This window comes from Centropristis striata, chromosome 9 (assembly GCF_030273125.1).
Source record: "Centropristis striata isolate RG_2023a ecotype Rhode Island chromosome 9, C.striata_1.0, whole genome shotgun sequence".
NCBI classification, from domain to species: Eukaryota; Metazoa; Chordata; class Actinopteri; order Perciformes; family Serranidae; genus Centropristis; species Centropristis striata.
The window spans coordinates 24,979,575-25,000,271 of record NC_081525.1 but is presented as its reverse complement, the minus strand read 5'-3'; the positions used below and the strand labels follow the sequence as shown (position 1 = coordinate 25,000,271).

General features: G+C 38.3%; 2 protein-coding genes across 6 annotated transcripts in view; both read right to left on the bottom strand.

Annotated features, from left to right (window-relative positions):
• Positions 1-612: 612 nt before the first annotated feature.
• On the bottom strand, positions 613-10,294 carry mfsd12b (major facilitator superfamily domain containing 12b). The gene is made up of 9 exons (XM_059340659.1): positions 10,021-10,294; positions 9,069-9,279; positions 7,428-7,560; positions 7,167-7,346; positions 6,311-6,403; positions 6,118-6,210; positions 5,827-6,000; positions 3,518-3,612; positions 613-1,664 (listed from the first exon to the last, which is right to left on the bottom strand). The coding sequence occupies exons 1-9, from the start codon at positions 10,289-10,291 to the stop codon at positions 1,526-1,528; spliced, it is 1,389 nt and encodes a 462-aa protein (XP_059196642.1). The 5' UTR covers positions 10,292-10,294; the 3' UTR covers positions 613-1,525.
• csnk1g2b (casein kinase 1, gamma 2b) overlaps positions 10,294-20,697 on the bottom strand; it is a 49,034-nt gene continuing 38,630 nt past the window's right edge. For 3 of the 5 annotated variants that reach the window (XM_059340654.1, XM_059340653.1, XM_059340655.1), the window contains exons 9-12: positions 19,688-19,771; positions 17,837-17,938; positions 16,218-16,324; positions 10,294-15,350 (exon numbers count right to left, since the gene is read on the bottom strand). In XM_059340654.1, coding sequence (XP_059196637.1) covers positions 15,296-15,350; positions 16,218-16,324; positions 17,837-17,938; positions 19,688-19,771 — 348 coding nt within the window. In that variant the 3' untranslated portion in view covers positions 10,294-15,295. The remainder of the gene's footprint in view (positions 15,351-16,217; positions 16,325-17,836; positions 17,939-19,687; positions 19,772-20,697) is intronic. The other 2 variants (XM_059340658.1, XM_059340657.1) reach the window with 1 other exon arrangement.

The window sequence follows — 20,697 nt, the reverse complement described above, 5'->3', positions numbered from 1 at the left end:
AACTAAGATTTATTTAGTCAATAAGTCTTTTTTTAAATGATTTTTTCTTGCTGAATGACTTATTTCTCAGAAACTTATTAGCATTTCTCAGTTAAAGTTTTCAAGTAGTACTTCAGCATGTTTACCGCAGAGGAACTGTTTTACAGATCTGTTGATTAAATCAACTTTTTAATTAGTCTAAAAAAATTAAGTATTTATCAACGAGGACAGCCTTAATGAACACACTGTGCATGTTCTACAGCAACCTGTTAGCCTACATTAATAATTTCATATTTATTCTGCACTCTGCATCATTGTCTTGTCAAGAAATTTCCTTTTTATTTTCAACTACTTACCTTGTTCACTTCTGTTGTCCTTGTTTTTGTCTTTTATGTTCATTTCAGTGCAAGTACACTAAAGTCAAGTCAAGAGTCAGATTACTCTGTCATGTGTACACATTTACTTTTGCAATAAAGCTGATTCTGGCTTACTTTCCCAATCAAACAGATTTTGGTTATTTTTCCTATAATAGTACATGTGATCAAATCAAGTGGTACAAATAATTAGCAGTAAGTAAAGTATTATTGCTAATGCTTACAGTCTCACACACAAAGACACACACAAGCAGAGTCAAGTTCACCAAGTTTAGTTTCTTGGATGAGCGCCACAATTGCTGCCAAGTCAAGGAAAACATTTGGCTTCATTTACAGTAGAGGGTGGAGGCAGGGAACTGTCTCTCATACATCTATATAAAATGTATTTTTATATATCTATCACAAGTTGCCCTTGACTTAGGTTTGTAAATATCTATATGAAATAGAACCCCAATTCCAAAAAAGTTGGGACACTGTGTAAAAACTTGAAAGAAAAAAACCCATTGGAATGCATCAAATTCAGAAATAGTAAATATATACATTTTCAATAAACAGAAGTTTAACAGTTTGAATATTAAATATCTTGTCTTTGTGCTGTGCTCAATTCAAGGTTTCCAACTTTTTTTGTAAATCTGCTTTTTGGGGGGGGTTTTTGCATTAATGCAAAGTCTGGGTGAATCAAATTCTAGATTGCTTCAATAAATCTGAAATCCATTGAAAAATATTTTAAGTAATAAATGTTATGTGGAGTTTTAAATAGAATACTCTAATTAAAAAGTTTCAAGGCCCTCCAAGAGAGCAGTGTAGTAACAGGCTCATACACTAGGTGGTAGCATGGCTTTATCCTCTGCACCATTTCCCTTGTCACAACTACAAAGGCTTTCCTTTCCAAACCTTAACATATTAAAAACATTTAAAAAAGCAACATAAAAATCATCATCATGGAAGAGAAATGAGTAAGGAAGAATCACTGTGGACCTTGAATACAAATATGCAGCTAAATTGGAGTAGTGGATTTAAAGAAAAAGGCAAAATCTAAGGATTAACCCAAACCACACCTCTAACATAACTCTGTAGGTTATTCAATCTCTGACATGAGTGGTTGTTTTCTGTCAGTGTGTGCACAGGTATGAGAGAATCACCACCAGTGAGTGAAGCACAGTTTTTACACCCTAACGTCTCCGTATCCTGATCGGCCAGATTAGAAACGTCAACAGGCAAAGTGCTGCAGCCATGGCAACGCCCCCAGTTACCGTCGACATGACGTCACGATAAAACCAAACACAGTCGGCGCAGCATGCCTCTGTGTTGCTACAGAGACAAGGAAAAAAATGAAAACAAGAACAGAATTTTGTTAAACTATGAATAAAAAAGCAGCAAAGTCTTTGACAGGTAAAAGGTCAACTGTGTGGTTTAATTGGTGACTCTGAATTGCCTGTAGAAATGAATGAGAGGGTTAATAGTTGTCTGTCTCAATGTGTTTGACCCACTTCTTGCCCAATGCCAGCTGGGACTGGGTCCAGCCTCCAGCGACACAAATTTGGATAAGCGGTTAAGGGAGAATGAATAAATGAATTCATTATGTAGGAAAAAATACACAGTCAGCTGTAATTTTTTGCAAACAAGCAGCTGTAAATAGTGCATTTGTTGTGGACTATTTACAGCCGTAAAATAAACTATTACATTGAAAATAAACTACAGTGCCCATGTTCACTGTAATGAAGGAACATGTCACCCTGTATAATGATGTCCAAATGCTCAGCTATAGACTGAGCCTTAAAGACAGCTCTGTTAATCGGTTGGTTAATGATTAAACATTTTAAACTAGATGTACTACAAGGATGCAGAGCCGCTCCAAGCAACACTTTATTAATCATAGGACAAAATTATCTTCTGCTAACACACTAAACATGCAGATATATATCCAATAACTGTAAATTGGAAGTTTTTTAAATCATAGAAAATAAGAGAGGTCTCATCCTTGTATATTTCTGCCGAGGATATCTGCCCTATTTCAGGTTTTATAACTTTGTTTTTGGGAAATGCATCTTGAAGGCTTTCTGCACTCAAAAGAAAAAGTTGGAGACTCTCAACCATAAAGGCTACTTTTATTATGCTTGTTTTTAACACTGTTTGGTAAACAAATTTCTGCAACTTAAAAGTATTAATTAGCATAGGGATGGCCTTCAAATACTCATTTCATAATGTTTTAAGTCGAGTTGAGCTGCATCACAAACTAATTTTCAGGTTCCCAGCTTTAGGATGATGTGTACCACTTATATGTAGCATCTACTGTGGACTTTTGCTATCTCCTCCTAATAAAACTCCTGACCCCCCTAAAAAGATAAAAATGAGGGGTGGAGTGGAAGAAGTTAAGGAACTGGGAGAAAAATACAGGCATAAAACAGTGGCTGTCATCATTTATGTTGTTGAGGACTCATAGAAGTGAAAACAAACAGTGTTTTGTGGTTGATCAGTGTTTGGGAAATGCCTACATCTTCTCTTACAATTTTATTTAAAAACTGCAGTAAGCAGGCAAAAAAATATGCAAAAGCAGCCCTCCCTTCTCTGTCCTCAGCCCCTCCCATTAGATGAGCACGGGCAAATCCTCATGAAGCAACCTGTACGAGTATTAGTCATTGATTTCATTCACCCGGATGTTGTTTGTGATCCTGATAGTGTTATATAACAGCAATTCTATGAGAATTATCGTACTCTGTTCTTTGTAAACTTGTGGCCTATAAACCCCTTTGAGATGACAGACTGTGCTCTAACTAGCTATGTAAAAATAAACTTGAACTAGCCAGATGTGGTCAGAAGAAGGCTGAATATTTTCAACATCTTCGCTCCATCTCTGAATAGTTTGCTGATATTATCTTTCTTCTTTTTTGCATGTCGTTGTGCCAATGCAGGAATAGCATTAAATCGAGCTTTCACCACTGAAGGGATGTGCATGCACATCTGCCTTTTTAGAACAGTCAATAGAAACGCCCTTTCTTTGAAATAACTTGTGACTGGCCAAGTCTCCTGTCAACGGCAACATTTTCTAAGCGGCGCCTAGAGTCAAGTCTAGTTTTCTCTCAGACCACTTTAATAACAATCTGCTGAAAGGTCATGATGGAAATTTTCCCAATGACTTTAAAAAAAGTCACAGAGAGACTCACCTGCAAGGCCGTGTGATCTGGATGAGGATAACCCCCACACCATTAGCCACCTTATCTGTGAGGCTCATCGATCCATAAACAAAGGCTCCACTTTGCTGCCAAACAAGACAGAGATCAATGATTATTATAGACACAGCAAAGTACAAAATAATGAAATATAATCTAATGAAATCTATCTGAAAAGCAGACACAATTATTCATCACATTCTTTTCTGTGAATAAAACACACAATAGACTATCTGTGAGCATCCATTGTTCATCTCTTTTCAGACGGTGTGAGTGAAGAAAGACAAACATGACACCTCAACCAACCCATCTAATTAACTTTACAGCCAGCAGCTTTCCTAAAGCATCTTCTAACATGACTGTGATCCAGTGGCCCATGAACAAACTAAATAGTTTGATGATCTTATCTTTTAAATCACACACCTTTAAAATGTTCTTCTTCTTCTAAAATGTGCTCTTCAGTTCACCCGACTGATTCTTATGTGACATTACAAGCAAAAAGGCAGCTCTTTGTTTGTGCCTTGTGGTGGCATAAACAGGGCTTTTCCTGGCTCAGAATTAGTGGGATCATGTGCAAGGAACTAATTAAGGAGATTACGAGAATAAAATCATATTACTTTTTTAACTGCCAGCATCAGATGATGTTTGCACCGTTTCACCTGCCTTCAGGAATCTCCTCCTCACAAACTTGCTGACTCTGAGCTTTATGTGCAAAGCTGAAAAAAATAAATTGATGCAAAAAAACAACAACATTCACCTGTTTGAAGAGCCACAAAACATGGGGGTACCCAGGGCCGGTTATTCCTACAGGCCACCAAGGCGGCTGCCTAGGGCGCCAAATTGGCAGGGGGCGCCCCTGCCAATATTTATTTTTATTGCATTTGTACATTTTATTTATTTTCAGTCTTTACAATCAACAGATCTGTGTTTTCTCATTTATTTATTCTTATTTTCAATTCAGTTGTTGTTGGTAAAGTTCCAAAGTTTCTAAAAATTAAAATGTTGAGACCATTATATTGCCTGTATGTAGTTCATGTATGAAATATAAATGTACATTTAAATTTAATTTTTGTTTATTTTTATTGCATTTGTATGTCTACATTTTATTTATTTTCAGTCTTTGCCATTCTCAATTTGATGAAGATCTGTGTTTTCTTATTTATTTATTCGTATTTTCAATTCAGTTGTTGTTGGTTCCAAAGTTTCTAAAAATCTCAATATCGCCTAGGGCAGCCAATGGGCTAGAACCGGCCCTGGGGGTACCACCTGACACATTTCTGCACCGTTACAGTAGTGTTCAATATAATAGCAGTCCAATGTGGCTTACCAGATTAATCCAGGTTTTTAGTATATTTTTTATTGCTACATGGCAAACAAGGTACCAGTAGGTGCAGTAGATTCTCAGAAAACCCCTTTCAACTAATTGCCCAATTGCATAGCCTTAAGAGCGTGCATATCATGAATGCTGGGTCTTGTTGGTTTTCTGAGAATCTACTACACCTACTGGTACCTTGTTTGCCATGTAGTAATAAAAAATACACTAAAAACCTGGATTAATCTGGTTAGTCACATTGGACTGCTATTATTTTTGAACACTACTGTATATGCTAAATTGTTCCCACACTGTTATAGAGATAGTCAGTGTCTATAATGTGTTTCAGAAGAATGCAATCATTTGCTAATCCTTCGGGACATATACTCATAATATGACAATATGTTCAACCTCTTAATAACAAGCTGCCTGCCGGGAGACAAGGGAAGGATTCGTTTTTGAGCCACATGCTCAACAACTGCAGGAACTAGAAGATGTTAACTTTCAAACAAAGCCTCATACATGCATTTTGGCCTTACAGTTTTTCTCTTGTAAGCTTTGGTTCAAAATCTTTTTTTTTGTTGGTGTAATTCAAACCCTTTGCCTTCCCTTAAACCTGTCCAGGTAGGTGTTAGAGGTTATTGTCCAAACTGCTAAACTTTTTTGTTTATATATGCAACTCTGAATTTGCTACATTCTGTTTCTTAATTATGTTTTACACAGTGTCTCAACCTCTTTGAGACCAGGGTCATAACAACTATAGATGATAATAAAGTGAAGCAGCAACATTCTAATTTCGGGACAGTTGGTTGGAGAATGTGGGATCCAGTCAAATGACCACCTGTTGGTCCAGGGGACCCACTACATTAAAAACCAATCAACACAGGATTTGATTTTAACAAGAAAAATCTAAAACATGGCCTTATCGTTTAATTCCTCCATGCAACAACTCTCCTATAAAGCTGTTGTGGTTTAGTTCCCCTTCACCTACCGTCTGCTCCCCAATGAGTGTGGCAGTCATGGACAGAGACATGACCAGGATTGTAGCTGATCCGGCTCCCAGAAGCACGGCTGCTCCGTAGACCCTCTCAGTTGCCATGTTCTTATCCACAAACACCCAGATGGCGAAGCCAAGCACCAACAACAGGCCGACCATATAGGTCATCTGACAACAAACAAATACATTTCATTAAATACAAGTTTTCTTTCAAATCACTAACTTATTAATCATGCAACAGAGGTATATTCTTATACAAATGTGTGTATCTTATTAGAAACTCACATTGATTCCTATAAGCTTGCTGACTGGTTTCATGGCCAGAGAGCAAAGAAATCCACTGACATACATCACCAGAGGTATGATGGCAATAAAGTTCTGAGAGGAGAGGAAATGAGTATTTAAATAGCTATCAGATACTTTAAAACAGATGCTATGTAATGTAGTCACTACATGAATACACACTGTGTGTCCATACCTTTGGTAACATCAGTGAGTTGGTGAGGTAAACTGAGATGTAGGTCTGAGATAAGTTGACTATTAGTCTGGTGCACATGTACAGGAACGCCATCTGGTACAAAATCAAATAAAGGATTCAAGATTTAAAAAAAACCTATTCATGGGTTTTGCAAGTTTTAGCAAACAAACCTTTAGTTGATAAAAATACATGTTTAGTGACCATTATTAATGTATACAATTTTAGATTATTGCATATATTTTTGGGGTCTCACTTATCTAATCTTATGAAAATCAATGATCATGCTCTTGATGATTGTTTGAGGTGTGTAATGCATCAGAATTAGGGCTAGGCATAATTTGAATTTTTGAACTGCGTTTTCTGTCCTTGAATCATAATGATTGTCCCTATGCCTTATATTGAGGACATATAAACTTGTTCTTTAAACCCCTCATTCTCTACTGAACAGCCAGACATCTCATATGCTGTCTTTAAAAAAAAAAGAAGCAATAAACATAAAATGACCCAAAGTATGATTTATATGATTAAATATATCTGATCAAAAATAAGTAACAAGACTAAGAATATGAAGCTTTTAGTGCTTTTTGCATTGGATTTAATGCTATGAACACTTTTGGTCACAAAGTGTTGAGGTTCACCACCCCACCCAAACCACTTTGTTTTATACCTTTATAACAATTTTTTGCAATAAACTGTTTTTTTTCACTGGCACGTGACTCTTTCAGATTATAATTAGTGTTTACAGAGTAGTTGGAATTGCTTTTTCTAAGTAACTTAAGTAAATCAAACTAGATGTCTCTTTGGGAAGCCTGAGAAACTTTCTGAATCAGCAGAAAGTTACACAACACAGATTCACCTGGTAGAAGGAGGGCTCTTTCAGCCAGTGTTTCCAATGAAATACAGGCAAAACTATCTCTGAAGAGGTCTCTATCATCTCCTCATACTCGCTTCTTGAGGGTGTCACCTCCTCTTTTATGCCGATATGGAATAACAGGGAGAAAAAAGCTCCTGTACCAACCATAATGAGAGCCAGCATCTACGGACAGAGAAAGACAGAGCAGGTAAAAACAGTGATTTTGCACAAGTCTATAAATGTGTGTGGCATCTCCCTTCTTACCCTGAACACAGGGATGTCCACCTGACTCAGGTTGTCTGTCATGGAGGGGTTCACACTGTGCTCAGCCTGGAACTGAAAGAGCAGCCAGGCCACAGCATACACTGTGATATTGGCCACCACGGTAAAGGCATACCTACAGAAAGAGGAATATAACTGAAACAATCAAACAGTAATTTGTTTGTTTCAAATTTAAAGGAATTAAAATGGAAGGCATTTTGGTATTGCTTCAACATTTGAGTTTTAATTGGCTCTGAACAACAGGGTGAAATTACTGGCATAATGATGACCTGTGACATGAATCTGATGTTCCAACTATCTAAGCAGAGACAGTTGTCTCCAGCTCTACTTTATGAGTTTGGATAGAACATTAGAGGAAGACAAGTGTTTCCAAATAAGTGAGTAATGTTCAGATACCCACTCTAATCTGTCTATTTTGACCCAAACCATTATCTTTTTATTGACTTATTAACATGACTGTGACGGAGAAGGTCTTGAAATGTAAAAAAATTAAATAATAAGGCAGATCTCTAACCCCTTTGTCCCAGATGGGAACTCCATACGTAACCCACTCATCCACCGTGTCTTCTGTAAATTACTACGCATCACATTGTATTTCTTTCTTCAGCATTGCAACATGACAAAATATGATATCAATACCATTGGCAGCTGTAGGTCGTGGCAGCTGTTACACTCATCTGCGATTAGTCATGGCAGAACACTTTTATATAACCCTGATCCCAAGAAGTTGGGAAGTTGTCTAAAATTTAAATAAAACAGAATGCGATCATTTGCTAATTGTATTTGACATATAAAAAACACAAAGACAAGACATTTTATGTTTGCACTGATAAACTTTTGGGATAATTGCCCAATTGCACAGCCTTAAGAGCATGCATATCATGAATGCTGGGTCTTGTTGGTTTTCTGAGAATCTACTGCACCTACTGGTACCTTGTTTGCCATGTAGCAATAAAAAAATATACTAAAAACCTGGATTAATCTGGTTAGTCACATTGGACTGCTATTATTTTGAACACGACTCTGTGTGTGTGTGTGTGTGTGTGTGTGTGTGTGTGTGTGTATACATACATACATACATACATACATACATACATACATAACACACACACACACACACTGAATTCTTAATCTGATGCACTCTTGAATGATGACACAGCATCTTAACTTTTTTTCAGAATCTGTATTGTAGCTATAACATATAAAGTTAATGATACCAAATGGTATGTAAGTATGTAGTAGCCTATGTAACCAGTTAGCTTCGCTTAGTATGCCATGAAGACTGGAAAAAAGGGGGAAATAGCTGACCTGTCTCTGTTTGGAGGTAACTAAATCCACCTTCCAGCATCTCTAATCTCTGGTTTGTTTGTTGCATTGAAAAAAAACAGTGTAAAAGTAATAAATGGCTTTTTTTTTTTTTTTTTTTTTTTTTTTTTTAAATTGGATGGTAGGTTAACAGAGGTTAGCTAACTGGTTAGCGCACCATTTCTTGCCGGGAGCCTGCATCGCTGGTTGCTTGGCAACAAGGCATCATTCGAAAAATGTCAAACTTTAATGGTCCTTTAAAACCAAACATGAGTTACAGCGGTCCAGGACGTGGCCTGCGTGATGACGTCACATCACCTGTACGCTGTGAGCTCCACCTTGGCGCTCTCGCTGGACGCGAGCTCCGGGATGAGGGACAGGTGTGAGATTTGAGTGGCTGCCCAGCCGAACTGGAAGATGACGATGAAGGGAGTGAAATAAACAATCGCAACCCTCTGAGGAGTGTTGTCGTTACAGGCCAGGCAGGGGTTGAAAATGAAGGGGAAAGATGCAAGAACACACACAGTTCCTGCAGAGCAGAGAGGGAGTTCATTTATTACTGAGAATTAAACCTTATTAAACGCATTACGGTTTTACCTTAAAGAACAGTGTTTTGAGGGATTTAGAAAAGCGGACTGTTGTTGTCAGGCTGCTGTTATATTATTATTAATATTAAGTCACTAAAACATTCACTGTATGTAGCCTAATATCCCTTTATTATTAAGAAACATTTTCTTTTAGGCTTACCGTATTATATCCACTAAATGTTACTTTATACAGGTGGTCCTACACCACTACATTTTCAAGGCAAATATTTACTTTTTCACTTCACTAAATTTATTTTACAGCTTTGGTTACTTTTGAGATCTATAAAATAGAATTCAATAATACATTATATTTAAGATTTTAAATATTGGTGTCATGGTAATATTACACGATAGTGTAAATAATCTAGACATTTAATATCATTGTGTGTTTTTTTTGGATGCTTTTGTAAAGTTATGGTCAAATAAGGTTGACTGTAGGCCTAATTCATTTTTGCAAAGAGAGCGAGAGCGAGAAAAGCCATTTCTGCATGATTATTAATAGTTTATCAGTATTATTTTTGTACATTGATGCCAATTCCTTTGTATTGAGTAAAGTTATGAACGTAAGAATTTTTACACTGCAGTATTACAGCTTTGATTTCATTTATTTATTTAGGTTATCTTTAAGTGTGGGCCTACTTTGCTGGAAAAACATTTAGGCTATTGCTTTCTCAGGTACTTACCCAACAGGTGCCATGTTTTTCTCTTGCCGTACTTGCACGGTGCTCTGTCGGATTCATATCCAACAAGAGGTGTGCAGATTCCGTCCGCTATCTGGCCAATCAGCAGCATCACACCTGCATATGTGCTCTGGAAGCCGAGCACAGAGTGCAGGTAGACCAGGAGATAGGTGAACCACATAGAGGCGCACAGGTCGTTTAGAAAATGTCCCGATGCGTAACATAACCGCCTGCAGAGTGATAAAGAGCGGCCAGCAGGCACACAGTGCTCCATGATTAATTTCACTCCTGTGATAAAACTTTTTATTCACAATTAGAGATCTGTCGTTGTCATATTTACAAATACATAATGCAAAAAAAGTTACACTGACAGAGCAAAAACACAGTTCAACCTTGGTCTGAGCATCTAAAAAAAAAGAAGAAAAAAAAGAAATCACTATAAATACTTAAAAACGTAAAGTAATGGATTATGTCAAGCTGCGTCCCCACGCTGGTCAGCTGAACCGGTTTAGCTTTAGCGGAATAATTGAATACGCCAACAAAAGCTTTTTTTTTTTTTTTTTTATCAGCAGCGCGTGAGATACACAGACGACTTCACGCGTAAAAGGGCGCTGGCGCACCGCACCATCCTCAGAGCATCTTCAGGTTTGTTTTGTCTCTGAGCAATGTACATGCCTCCAGTGTAGTCTAAATTAGATGAATAGCTGAGCCGTGGCGACGAGTGGCTGTAAAACTCGTGTTAAAATACCGTTACCAAATATAGCAGGTTCCTCCTTGTTCTTCACATGGTGAATGATTCCAGCGCGTCGGTCCTATAAATCACGCACATATAAATCTCTCCTGCCACACGTTAAAAGCTTAAGATAAATGCAGTCATGCTGCTGGATGTGTAAAGATACACGTTACATACACTCCTTTAAATGACATTGATTCAGATTTTAATGTCCAATTCCATCAGAATTGTTTTATATATTTGCCATATTTTCTTTCTGTAAGCTTTTAGTAACAAACAATTAAAACTTCCGTTTCCCATTTCATGACAAATGCATGTTGGTCATGATCATCACACAATGGTGACATTACTGGCCAGTCAGTGTTGTTCAATCTTAAAAAACTAGTTAAACTTGAATGCATCTTAACGACGAGGCTCAGGTGGTGTTTTCTTCAGTTAATCAGGCTGTTATTAACGTTTTGTAGTTTTTCCCACTATAAGTAATGCACTGGATTCTTATATCCAACAAAAAGAAACCAAATTCAGTTCTGAGGGTGCTTTCTAAAGTCTCAAATAAAAATAACTCTGATGAGGAGAGAATGATGTCATTAGGGTCGTCTTCCTCAGGCTTGACAGATTAAATTTTTAACAGAAAGCCTGCAGGAAATATCTCATAAAACACACTATCCCGCTGCATTATGGGAAATGTAGGATCCAGTGTTTGTTTTTTAATTTGATTCATACTTGTAAAGGTGTCGCACCCCAACGATATGACCATATATCATAAAAATGTTTCACACAGTCACCATGACACCGTTTGGTTTGTGGACTCTAGTTTTGAAGCCTTGAGTTCTACATTTTGGCAGTTCCCATTTTGTTTCTTTGTATCCAGTACGAACTGGCAGCATAGTTCAGAGGCCAAAATTATGCTTTGTCATCATAGCTAATGCTAGCTTACTAGCTTGGTACGCAAAGGAAAACCATTATTCTAAAAGCCGATTCTTAAGAGTGTCTTTAAGTCCAACCCAACTCTGAATTTTTAAATTACCAAAATGTTACAATGAGGTCTGATGAGCTGAAAACACACTAGGAGAGGCTCAAAGTTCTAACATGACAGCACACAATGCACTGTGGTAGCAATCTCTCAATAATATGTTAGCTGCGCCCTAAACTATACCCTTCTTTATAGTCTATTATGCTCTACATGGGACCATAATTTACAAAATTAACACAACATTGTATTGAAGAAGACTTAAAACTAGCTATTGAGACCATAAAGTTATTTGGAAAATGTTTACAGAGGTAATGAATCAAGTGAAAAGTAGGGTAATTTTACTATCGACTTTCAAACAAACAGACTTCTTATTGCAGCCAGTGGTGTCGGCCCCTGCTGGCCATTAGAAAGAATGAAGGATTAAGGCACTTCTGCATTGGCTTAACTCTTCAGACCCAAATAGTTGCCGCTTGGTCAGCATTTGCCGAAAGGCTCAACAAGTGGTGCAAGTTCGACAACACATTGGTTCTGTCAGTCCGAGTGCACCCAGAGAGCTCCTAAGCCGAGGGTGGGCAACCTGCGGCTCCTAAGCCTTTTCCAGATGCTTTGACAAAACATGACATGGATATGAATAACATTTCATTTTCCTTTATCATTGCTGTAGGCCTAAAATGATTCTTACATTCTTCAATTGGAAAAATGTGAAATATAAATATTGAATTAAAAAAAATGTTTCAACCTTTCAACAGCCTGGGGCCTTAGCCTCTAAATTTTGCCAAACTATAACAGGGGTGGTCTTGAATTTCCATAGCTTGGTAAATCTCCTGAGACATTTCTTAAGTGTCATTCTTCTCATTTGCACTTGTGTCCTCACTGCATATTGACAAAAAAATATTAAGAAATGCTTATTTAGACCTACTAGTAATTTTGGCTAATTTAAATTTAATAGGCGGTTGTGTCTTCTTTAAAAGGCTCGAATGTTTTGCAGCTTCAGAGAAATGTTTTACTTTTTTTTCTTATTTGGCCAAAATTTGTTTTTATATAGTAAAAGTTGCTGACCCAAACCTAAGTGGACACCGTCCTTTTATTTGTAGCACCATCTGCTGTAATCCTCCAACATTGCAGCTCCAGTTACACTGCACGTGTCAGACCCCACAGCTCACATGGTGTCAGTGAGCGGTACTAGCCTTCATTTAATAGTGTCGATACTAATCAGGATGTCTTGGTCCCTTGCTGCCTCATTTGAGACCACTTGGAAAACCTGGCTCTTGTACATCCCCAGAGCAAGCACAAAAATTTTAATCAGCGGAGTACTCCTTTAAATAACTGAAGACCATAAATGTTGCAATCTCTGATGACTTTGACACTCCTGAACACAGACAGAGCACTCAGACATACAACTCATATTGGCCAGACAAAAAACAAAAAGAACACGTGTAAAATAAATGATCGAAGAGTTCCCCAAAACTAGAGCTGCAACCATTACAGTCAAGAGAATATTAATCAACTATTCTGTTAATCAATCAATACATTTAGTATTTTTAAAAGTAATAATATCAAACATTTGATGGTTTGATATTTTTGAATGTTAGAAAGGATTTTTAACCATTTCCTTCATTATAGTAAATTAGATATTTATTTTAAGGCCTTTACACGGGGCTGTGAACAATAAACAAAGAAATGAGAAATAATCAAATATTGAGATCCTACTGCTAAATAGTAGTAATGGTTGTATAGCCTCAGCTACTGTAAGCTATTTTATTTTCCTTTTTAATGTGTGTGTGTTGTTAATCGATTCATCAAGAAAAAAGTCAGGGAATGGTTGATTTTTGAATTAATTAGTTGCAGTTGTAGTTACATTAAACTAAAGTTATCAACAACAGCAAGGAACGCAAAAAAAGGGCAATTGTTTTTTTGGTTCAGTACACTTTGACTCTCTGGTAAGGTTCGTTTGTGTTCAGGCTCAGAAACAGCAGAGATATGATGAACCACATAAACAAGTAAACCTCGCTGAGCTGCACGTCTGTCTGTGACCTCCTCAAACAATGGTTCAAACAGATTTGGGCTGTTGTCTATTAGGCCACACACACAGACACAGACACACATACAGACAGACACACACACACACAGAGACACAGACAGACAGACAGACACACAGACACACACACACACACACACACACACACGATCTCCCTCTAAACCAAACAACACAACTGTACGCGTGTCGATTGTCACAGCAGAGGACGAACAGATGTATACCGCTTATATGTGAGAGCAAGTGATGTTCACAGTCATAAAACACATTTACTTACAAAAACCTCCACATTTGCAAGCACAGACACACACGCACGCACACACACACACACACACACACTCATGGACAGACAGTCCCACACACATATACAGACACACACAGTAATCCAGTGAGCATTTGAAACAGATTAGATAAAATGTCATTGCGGGACACTCACTTGAGCTTTAAACATTTTACTTAGAAAGGCACAAACTATGATTTCCTGGTAAATTATTTGGATGAAAGAAATAAAAATCGAAAGACATATCTTTTTTTTTTCTCATGTAAATCGACAACATTTTTCGGCCATAACTCAGATATAAGCGTTGTGAAGGACTCTTCCTAGATCAGTCTTTATTAAGTTGTTTTCTTAATTGTTAATTTCAAACCTAAAGTTTTTCCACTGTAATTGTTTTCTTCTTTTTTTCCAAAAGTGCAATAATAATAATAATAATAATAAGAGAGCTTAATATCTGTTTCTCTCAATCTTCCACAGTACCTGAGGCCAGTGACTGTGCTACAAAGTCCACGTTGACAGACAAAAAGAAAGCCAGAGAGAGGAAAAGAATTGAACTCCAGAAACACTACAACATAAAAATAAGTTTTCAATGCAGGGATTTGATTTTGAAAACTGAGGATTCAATTACAAAAAAAGAAAGAAAAAAACAAACATAAAAATCCTCCAAATTCTGTTTTATAGATGAAATGCTTCCTGTGTCGCTCAGATTTAACATCAGCAAGTTCACCTTTTCCTCTTTACCTTGATCCCAAAACACACACCAAAGGAAGAAAAGAAAAAACAAAACAATTTCCTAAGGAGCAGATTTCTTCCACTCGAACCACTCGAATGGTTCCCCCTGATCATCTCGTTCTTATGGAATCTAGAATACACAACTGTTTCAAACAGTATCTTTTTTCATATTCACGCCACGTATTCGAGTTTCATTGTTACAGCTTTTTTACTTTTTCTCAAGCCCCCCGTTGTAATGCAGGTACGTTTATTTTTCTTCGATAAAGGAATCAAGAGTCTGTTGTGGAGTCAGTAGGACTGCAACATTCCTTTAACTCGCCAGTAGCCGGGGAGCACTGAGAACGAGAAAGAGAGAGCGCGAGGGGAGGGGAGGTACAGAGTGACAGTGGGAATAAGGTGAGAGGGATAAAGAGGTGAGGGGGAAGCTGGAAAGAGATAAAGGACAGGGGAGGGGAGGGTCTGTGTAGTTGCTTCCATTTAAAACTTGACAGTGACCACAATGTTTCAAGTTCTCTCCGTTCTCTTATTTCACTTGTGCCTCTGGAGGGCTTTCCTCTTTCTCCTTTTGAAGAAACAACAGCACCTGCAGGACAACAAAGGCACACTTCAGTTAAATGTGAAAGACATGTCAAGACGCACATCTACACTAATGAGATGTTGGTTTATCAGACACACGCTGCAGGTTAGGGTTGGGTTTCAATAGCCGTTCAATTTTGATCCGGTCTCTGAATATACCACCGATCATAATGTTTGCGTAGGAGGGCTGTATATTCAAACACTTTTTTTTTTGCCTTTTCCAGAAAACCACAGACCAAAACTTTAAATGCATACAGTCAGCTTTCTCCAAGTCGGATTAGAGAAACCCGATTTCCATTCTTGGTCATGTATATAGTTAACCAGGCTTCTAATTTGCTTTTTTACAAATACGCATGTGCCCGACAAATGTTTTATGTGTTGGCTTTAAGGAAAATGATTTGACTGTAAAATATTGCACAAAACCATATACTTTTAATACAGCGCTTATCGAAATTATTATATCGTATTATTGATTTAATAATAACACAGGTTTGTTAAACTCACTGCACACATGAGACTAAAAGTATTGAAAACAGAGGGGATATGGTGCCTGCTAAATGTTTTGCAAACCACCAGATGTCGTTGTGTATGCAGCTTTTGAAGCCACGAAAATTTGAATCCTTTTTTTCCCCTCCTTAACTAAAACCGTAACCGACAAAAAGTAGCCTCTTTCAGTCAGAATAGGTTGGTTTCTAATGCTAAACTGCTGTTTGTCAAATTCAGATGAGGAGCCAATGTAGAGCTGTACATGCTGATAACAATTCAGTTAAGGAATGCAAAAGGATTCTGCTTTGAACTCATTAAAAATACTATTAAACCCCAACCATAATGCGAGCAGCAGTGTCTTTTAAGCATCTGGACAGCTGTTTCGTACTTGGTTTCGTCAGCCACTTCAACCTCGGTGGGAGCGGTGATGGGAGCGTTGGAGTGTCCGGCTGTGGGATCATCAGTGTTCAGCTCGCCATTCGTTGAGCTCATCACCTGCACGAGTACAAAAAGAACACCAGACTGCTCACACACACATACACTTCAAGCTGCTGACTGCAGGGCGGGAGATGAACATTCACATAAAAATATGTAACCTTGATAATCTCTGTTTATCTGCCCTCTCAGGTAAGAAGAGCAGTTCAGCATGTAATCTGGAAAGCCCCGACTAAAGCAACTTCACAGAAACTTAAAGGACAGGTTAACATACTTTTTTCTTTGTTTGTCTTAAAATGGAAGTCAGGTGCCCACACGGACACATGTTTTGCTCCTCTTCATTCTGCATATTAAAAGACCTTTTTTTTTTTTATCTTAGAGACGGGGGTATGTTTACTAGAGCTGAGTAAATATACGATCCAAAGTTCAACTGAAGCTAAAGTGAAGATTCAGCCGTTTTGAATTCACCAAGTGAATATCCTTCAAATTACAGTATTTTTAGTACAACATTCCCTCTGTGTTATTAACCTTCAACTGCAGCTCATCACAGTGACAGTCTGTGGAAAAATATAAAGAGGGTGTTTAATAATATAAAAATCAATTTGATCTAACAAACGCAGACCAGATGAGCTTCAGATAAACTATATAAAACATTTTTGCAGACCAGTGACTGCAAATCTTGTCCCCCAATCTCTTATTGCATTAGAATGTGAGGAACAGCAAAACAAATGTACATATTTGCATCTGAATACGGTTTTAAGGCAGACTTTAAAAATGTGAACCAATCCCTTAAAAGCTGCAATTCTATTAGCCAACACTAGGTGGCACATTTGTGCTACATTTACTACAGAAGACTGATTTCTAAGGATGTGAAATTTTTGGCATTATAAATATAAAGAAAAAGGGAAAATATCTCAACTTATAGGTCAGATTGCTCCAACATTTTTTTTTACTTACAAGGAAATTGAATAATTGAACAATAGTCAGCTGCACTGCTTTTTGCCTATTAGTTCATGTGTTTTCTAATGATTGAATAATCTTTATTTCATGAGGCTTGCATGACAGTTGCTGCTGGATGTCGACTTTGCATGGCCCTTCCAGTTGGGCTGGCTGTACAGCAGATGAAAGAAGCAGTGAGAGCAAACAGAGCAGGCAAAGCACTGACACACAGGGATTCAAACAGTCTGACACACACACACACACACACACACACACACACACACACACACACACACACACACACACACACACACACACACACACACACACACACACACACACACACACACACACACACACACACACACACACACACACACACACACACACACACACACACACACACACACACACACACACACACACACACACACACACACACACACACACACACACACACACACACACACACACACACACACACACACAAACAAACAAACAGAGTTGAGACAGAGCACCTGACAGGCAGGTAGTGTGGAGTCAGTGTGAGAGGGGATCAGACACATACAGAACTATGTGGCTTCATGCATTAAGCCACCAGAGCAGCAGCAGTAGCAGCAGCAGCAGCAGTACCTGAACAGAGCCCCCCAGCCGCTCAGCTGTGAGGTGCGACCCCAGAGTCTCCTTATTGGTCACTGGAGTTGGCTGAGACTCACTTCCTTTGGGCTCAGGCGACTTGACGCAAAGAGCAAAAAGGGTTGAGGCAGGTGGTCGTGAAGTGGTGAGAAGGAGGAGGAGGTGGGGGGAGGGGGGATAAGAGGGTTGTCGGGTGAGGGGTCGGAGGTGAGGGTGAGGCAATGTAATGGGAGGGGGAGGTGAGGGTGGAGGGAGGGGGGACAAGGAGGAGGGGGAAGTGAATGAAAACAAAAAACAAAAAAATTATAGAAGACATCTCCCAAGCAGAAGCAGGCTTGTTAAGACAAACTATGTTAATAGAGGAGTAGAGGGAAGCAAAAATTTATGCGAAGCACAGATCAACACACTAATAAAGTCATGCAGGAGTAAAAAGAAAACAGCCTTGATCACCTCAACTGGCATATTCAAAACAACACAGACAATTATCTACAGTGCCTCCACTGGGGTTTTTCCCATTTTGTTGCATTAAAACCTATCATTTAAAATGATATTCTTTTGTAATAGAACTACACAAAATAGTCAAAGTGAGTCAATTTAAAAAGGAAATGTTTTAAAAAATTCTAAAAAGAACAAAATGTTCTTATGTATCTACCCTGTTTGCGATGAAGCCCTAAATAATGTGTGACACTTTAGACTGCACTCAAGTGAATTTTTAACCATTTATACGACTTCTGATGGTAGCATCAGATCACATTTTGGAAATTCATAGCAAAGGGGGTGAACACATACGTAGGCACCATTAAATTACAGGTTGCAATGCTATAAAGTTGGGGGAAAAAACTACAAGGAGGGCAAATACTTTCACAAAGCACTGTATGTTGTTGGGTATCTGGGTAACAGCATTACTTAAACTTCAAATATAGGATCAATTTGATTTTTTGCAGACATAAAAATGTACATCTCCCCACCAACACATATAACCTGTTACTAAAGAGACAGATAGCACGTTTTCTTTTGATGCAGCTGACTGTTTCAACCAGGATGTTACAGGTTTTTACAGTCATGAGCAACGTGCCTGAAACTGGAGGTGGTGCTTTGGAAAGCCTGAAAAAAGGTGGGAAGTTGCTGCCAAGCCAATCACGTTAAATGGAGAGCAGTAAAAAGAGGTTAGAGTCCACTGTAATAAGTCAATCATAAAATCTAATGCACTCCCTGTCTGGCTTTACGGGAAACAATGAGTCAGACTAATCAAGTGAAACAACACGATTCGTACCATGATTTGAGTCCATCAGAAGGCTTTTTATAATCATTTTTGACTTAAACTCTTGAATATTACCCCTCTACTGAACAAAGAAAACAAGGCTCGGATAGCATGCCAATAAAAGGTGAAAAATAAAAAAAATCAACACTTTGTCACACACTAAGCATATAGTTTGTCATTACTAGTATGAACAATGCACTCTGCATTTTCAACTCATGCATGCAATGACCGGAGCTTAGAGTGGCAAGGTGTGAGGAATAAACTTGTTTCATAGCTGGAGCAGGAGAGCCTGCCTCATGCCGGTTCATTTACTGGTAAAGTATCAATTCTGTACAAGTCTTATGATCTTTAGACTTTGAAGTGCCACTGCCAACTAGTCAGCAGTCAGACTGTAGACAGGAACATGAAAGAAGAAGAAGCGGAACCGAACGGCAGCCATTTTCACCAGGAAGTTGGACACAACAAGAGTAGTCTGCCAGAGGAACTTGAATGACAGGGTTGACTCGTTGGCTCGTTGGCTGGTCAGTCGGTTGCTTGGTTGGTGGGTGGGTGTGGTGTTTGTTGTGTTTTACTGCTGATGACCTCACCTGGTTTTTGGTCTGCTGTTGTGCTTTGTCTCTGCTGCTGGGGGGCAGGGGTGTGTCACTGGGGATGGGGCCTATCGGTGTGGGCTGCAGGTAACACAACAAAACAAACAGTCAAAATAATTAAAATGGAACAAAGCCGTACGTAAAAACATTTTTACAACCTAGTGACAAATTATTACATAAGAGCAATAAAGCAGACATGTATCTGTGTTCCTGGAGTCCTATGTCCCCAGTTCCACATCCTCATAATATGACACGTTTAAAGAGTTTTATCGTGTCAGCAATGTTTTTACCCTAGGTCAAATGTTCTGTGTATTTTTCCCTGGGTCATTATGATGAAATCGCCCATATTCTTTGAAAGCTATGCCTGCAAATTTGCAGGCAAGACAGTTTTCCTGAGTTTGGACCACAGTGTCGAAGTCATTCTGGTTCATGCACTAAATAAAGCCCAATTTTATACTAGTGGGTTGGACCAGTAAAACAATTTCATTATAGCCTATGAATGACATCTCTGAATCTCTCCCTTTTCAGTGCAATGATTTACAAGTCCATTCTGAACATGATCACACTGGAGCTACAAAGGCACAAAAACATTTTTAGTCACATGCATTTTATCTTAGCAACGATATAGTATTTAGTGTAGTATTTTCCTTCTTTACAATTCAAACAATTGTTAAGATCTACTCTCTACACTACGCCAACTAAAGTAGAAGCTACTGAGAAAGCAGATTTGGCCTTACCAGTTACTTACAAATCAATTGGCTTAGCAGTATAGTTCCACTAATATTGTTTTAAGATAGAAGTCTAATACAGATGCTGATTGACAAGATTTTGCACAATGTTTACACATTATTTCGACTCGAATAAGTATTCATTATTTTTCCGGGGAGTGTATTATGGTCAAAGTGGAAAATCCTCTGAAGCAACATTCTCCTTTACTTCTTTGAAAACCCGACACTCCAGGCGGCTCCTGCTTAAAAAGTAGGCTCTGCTTGTGTGACATAGCCTGT